Source organism: Procambarus clarkii, chromosome 15 (genome assembly GCF_040958095.1).
Source record: "Procambarus clarkii isolate CNS0578487 chromosome 15, FALCON_Pclarkii_2.0, whole genome shotgun sequence".
NCBI lineage: Eukaryota > Metazoa > Arthropoda > Malacostraca > Decapoda > Cambaridae > Procambarus > Procambarus clarkii.
Genome location: NC_091164.1, coordinates 25375067 through 25380808, shown reverse-complemented (window position 1 = coordinate 25380808; position 5742 = coordinate 25375067). Strand labels below are relative to the sequence as shown.

General features: G+C 43.5%; 1 protein-coding gene across 1 annotated transcript; it reads left to right on the top strand.

The window, feature by feature from the left end:
* Positions 1–4416: 4416 nt before the first annotated feature.
* On the top strand, positions 4417–4995 carry LOC138365008 (histidine-rich glycoprotein-like). Its single transcript, XM_069325104.1, has one exon. The coding sequence runs from the start codon at positions 4417–4419 to the stop codon at positions 4993–4995; it is 579 nt and encodes a 192-aa protein (XP_069181205.1).
* The last annotated feature ends 747 nt before the right edge of the window (positions 4996–5742 follow it).

Here is a 5742-nt window from a genome sequence, read left to right as displayed (position 1 = left end):
GCGGGCTGTGCTGTGTATAGTGTTCTTGTATATGTGTACCATTAAGATCATGTTGTGGCCAGCGTTGAGGTACACTATTGCTCTTTATTGTGAACTGCATATAACTTTATATAAATGTTATAAATGAATGTTAGACGTTGTGATAGGCACGTGATGTGTTGAGCCGTAAACTGTGTTATGCCATTTTGAACCATGCACTGTGCTAGTGTTGAACTGAGTCATGCACAGTGTTGAGGTGTACAACTTTGGTCCCATCGCTCTACTGTGGGCTCCCCGCTGTTCTTTATTTAGTGCTGTAACTGGAATTGGAATTGTTGAGAGTTCTGTTGTGTTCTTGTTCAGTAATCGTTTCCGTTTAAATACGGTTTGTTACAAAGTGATGTGGTAAGCTGCCATTGCTAAGACTTCTGTTGATTTGTGCCTGTTGATTAAATATTGCATCGAGATGGATACATAATTAACTTTTACTTTGTAACGTGGGAGTGTCTTACCAGATTTGTGTTCTATTCATAGTTACATTCATTATGCTCCCCAAGAATCTACGAATAATACCATGATTGGCTGGCTGACCGGCGTCGAATCAGGGTGTGTCCAAACCGTCCCCTCCGTACCTAGTGGTACGACGTGGAAGTGCTTCTTTTGGATATGGTCCGCGTTTAGGTAGCTGATGTGTTTGGCATACAGCTCCTCACGAACCACCGGGCTCAGTGCACGCCGGGCACGAACCACAAAGTTCAGTTCCGTACCAAGGCTGTTTATAAAGACTTCGTAGCCCGTTATGATGGGCATTCGTTTACCTTCCCTGATGACGGTGGTACTGTTTCTGTCTCCGGCTGCTGCTGCTCGCTCACATATGTGGCGCTGCATTGAGTCACTTTTGAGCTCTCAGAAGACCTGCTTCAGCGATATTTTGGAAAATATGGGAATGTGGTGTCACTCCGGTTGAATTCCATCTCTTCCGGCAGGTGGAGGGTGGGGGGGAGGGTACCAGGACCCTCGCCCTGCCTCTCAAGTCTCCTGATCCGTCAACTGCCACGTTGATGGGCTACCCTAGTGAGGGAGAGAGGGAAGAGAAGTGGTAGATAAGAAGAGGGAAGGAAGTGGTGATGAGCGACCCGGACACCGCCGGATACCCGCTAGAGTTCTAATAATAATAATATAATTAGCGCATAACAGCATGTGGAAGTTGCCAGGCTCTGTACACGGTAGCTCTATACACCATGACTGAATATGGTGGTTCTATACACCGTGGCTCTGTACATGGTGTCTCTATACACCATGACTCTGAATATGGTGGTTCTATACACCGTGGCTCTGTACATGGTGGCTCTATACATGGTGGCTCTGTACATGGTGGCTCTATACACTGTAGCTCTGTACATGGTGGCTCTATACATGGTTGCTCTATACACCGTGACTCTGTACATGGTGACGCTATACACCGTGACTGTACATGGTGGCTCTATACACGGTGGCTCTGTACATGGTGGCAGTATACACGGTAGCTCTGTACATGGTGGCTCTATACACGGTGGCTCTGTACATGGTGGCTCTATACACCGTGGCTCTGTACATGGTTGCTCTATACACCGTGGCTCTGTACATGGTGGCTCTAAACACCGTGACTCTGTACATGGTGGCTCTATACACCGTGACTCTGTACATGGTGGCTCTATACACGGTGGATCTATACACGGTGGCTCTGTACATGGTAGCTCTATACACGGCGGCTCTGTACATGGTGGCTCTAAACACCGTGACTCTGTACATGGTCGCTCTATACACGGTGGCTCTGTACATGGTGGCTCTAAACACCGTGACTCTGTACATGGTGGCTCTATACACCGTGACTCTGTACATGGTGGCTCTATACACCGTGGCTCTGTACATATTGGTTCTATATACCGTGATTTTGTACATGGTGGCTCTATACACCGTGGCTCCGTACATGGTGGCTCTATACACCGTGATTTTGTACATGGTGGCTCTATACAACGTGACTCTGAATATGGTGGCTCTATACACCGTGACTCTGTACATGGTGGCTCTGTTCACCGTGACTCTGTACATGGTGGCCATATACACCATGGCTTTATTCACCGTGACTGTACATAGTGACTCTATGCATGAAGGCTCTATACATTAAGGCTCTATACACCATGACTCCATACATGAAGGCTCTATACACCATGACTCTGTACATGAAGACTCTATACACCATGACTGTACATGAAGGCTCTATACACCATGATTCTGTACATGAAGGCTCTATACACCATGACTCTATACATGAAGGCTCTATACACCATGACTCTGTACATGTAGGCTCTATACACCATGACTCTATGCACCATGACTCTGTACAAGATGGCTCTATACACCATGACTCTATACATGAAAGCTCCATACACCATGACTCTGTACATGATGGCTTTATACACCATGACTCTATGCATGATGGCTCTATACACCATGACTCTGTACATGAAGGCTCTATACAACATGACTCTATACATGAAGGCTCTATACACCATGACTGTACATGAAGGTTCTATATACACCATGACTCTGTACATGGAGGCTCCATACGTCATGACTCTGTACATGGAGGCTCTATACACTATGACTCTGTACATGAGGGCTCTATACATCATGACTCTGTACATGAATGCTCTATACACCATGACTCTATACATGATGGCTCTATACACCATGACTCTGTACATGATGGCTCTATACACTATGGCTATACATGATGGCTCTATACACCATGACTCTGTTCAAGAAGGCACTATACACCATGACTCTGTACATGAAGGCTCCATACACCATGACTCTGTACATGAGGGCTCTATACACAATGACTCTGTAAAAGAAGGCTCTATACACCATGACTCTGTACATGGAGGCTCTATACACCATAACTCTGTACATGGAGGCTCTATACACCATGACTATACATGAAGGATCTATACACCATGACTCTATACATGAAGGCTCTATGCACCATGACTCTGTACATGAAGGCTCTATACACAATGACTCTGTACATGAAGGCCCTATACACAATGACTCTATACATGATTACTCTATACACCACGACTCTGTACACGATGGCTCTATGCACCATGACTGTACATGAAGGCTCTATACACCATGACTCTGTACATGGAGGCTCTATACACAATGACTCTGTACATGTAGGCTCTATACACCATGACTATATATGACGGCTCTATACACCACGACTCTGTACGTGATGACTCTATACACCATGACTCTATACATGGAGGCTCTATACACCATGACTCTATACATGATGGCTGTATATACCATGACTGTACATGAAGGCTCTATATACACCATGACTCTGTACATGGAGGCTCTATACACTATGACTCTATACATGATGGCTCTTTACATTATGATTCTGTACATGGAGGCTCTATACACAATGACTCTATACATGATGGCTCTATACACCACGACTCTGTACATGAAGGCTCTATACACCATGACTGTACATGAAGGCTCTATATACAACATGACTCTGTAGATGGAGGCTCTATACACTATGACTCTATACATGATGGCTCTATACACCATGACTCTGTATATGAAGGCTCTATACACCATGACTGTACATGAAGCTCTATATACACCATGACTCTGTACATGGAGGCTCTATACACCATGACTGTACATGGAGGCTCCATACACCATGACTCTGTACATGGTGGCTCTATACACCATGACTCTATATATGATGGCTCTATACACCACGACTCTGTACATGATGGCTCTATACACCATGACTATACATGATGGCTCTATACACCATGACTGTACATGAAGGCTCTATATACACCATGAGTCTATACATGATGGCTCTATGCACTATGTCTCTATACATGATGGCTCTATACACCATGACTCTGTACATGGAGGCTCTATACACTATAACTCTATACATGATGTCTCTATACACCATGACTCTATACACCATGACTCTATACATGATGGCTCTATACACCATGAATCTGTACATGATGGCTCTATACACCATGAATCTGTACATGAAGGCTCCACACACCATGACTGTACATGAAGGCTCTATATACACCATGACTGTATATGGAGGCTACATACACCATGACTGTACATGGAGGCTCTATACACTATGACTCTGTACATGAGGGCTCTTTACACCATGACTCTGTACATGAATGCTCTATACACCATGACTCTATACATGATGGCTCTATACACCATGACTTTGTACATGATGGCTCTAGACACCATGACTATACATGATGGCTCTATACACCATGACTCTGTACAAGATGGCTCTATACACCATGACTGTACATGAAGGCTCCATACACCATGACTCTGTACATGAGGGCTCTATACACCATGACTCTGTACATGGAGGCTCTATACACCATGACTATACATGAAGGCTCTATACACCATGACTCTATACATGAAGGCTCTATACACCATGACTCTATACATGAAGGCTCTATACACCATGACTCTGTACATGAAGGCTCTATACACCATGACTCTGTACATGAAGGCTCTATACACCATGACTCTATATATGAAGGCTTTATACACCATGACTCTATATATGAAGGCTTTATACACCATGACTCTGTACATGAAGGCTCTATACACTATGACTCTGTACATGAAGGCTCTATACAACATGACTCTATACACAATAACTCTATACATGAAGGCTCTGTACACCATGACTCTGTACATGAAGGCTCTATACACCATAACTCTATACATGAAGGCTCTATACACCATGACTCTGTACATGGAGGCTCTATACACTATGACTATGTACATGAAGGCTCTATACACAATGACTCTATACATGAAGGCTCTATACACCATGACTCTGTACATGAAGGCTCTATACACCAGGGCTCTATACATGGAGGCTCTGGGCATAAAGAGCTACACCAACATTACACGTGACCATGAGATCACATCAAACTCCTAACTCGAGATATTGCTTCCAAAAGTCATAAGTTTTAGTTACTGGCTGTGTGCAGTTTTCCTGCTACTCTTGATCCAATATTTGCTGGAAACATATGACGAATGACTCGTGGGGCCCAATTAATGCTAGATGGGGACAAACACAGTCTGATTGTTCCATGTGATGGATGGTGCGTGATGTCATATGACTGATGAAAAACTCTCGTTCGTGACCATTAGAGCCATAGACTCTCTGTAAACTGTCCCAGAAACAGTCCGAGTCTCTAGTTACCAGTACTGTGCCCTCCCAACTCTGAGCAAGAAACTGAGTGTGGGAACCGACCTGTGAGATTTATATTTATTTAATTTATATGAATTTATATTTACGTTAATTTATATACTTCGATAGCAATTTGTATAATGATAAGTGGACTGTATTTCTGCAATAATCTCTTAATCTCACAAATCGATCCTCTACACATTAGGGGGGTTTATTAAATTTATATATGCAGCCAATCAAACTACAGAATTAGACTACATACATTGAAGAGGTTCCTTATCTTATAGTACAGCAGGTTAGTCCACCAGGTATAACTAGGGTGTAGACACCAAATTATCCTCTTTGAGGTAGCTTCCATCACCCAGTAACTGGTGCACAAAATCTTGCTTCCTCGTCTTGACCTGTCAAAAGTGCGCTAGCTGTGAAGCCAGAATCCTACATATGACAAGTATTTCAGAGAAAACTGT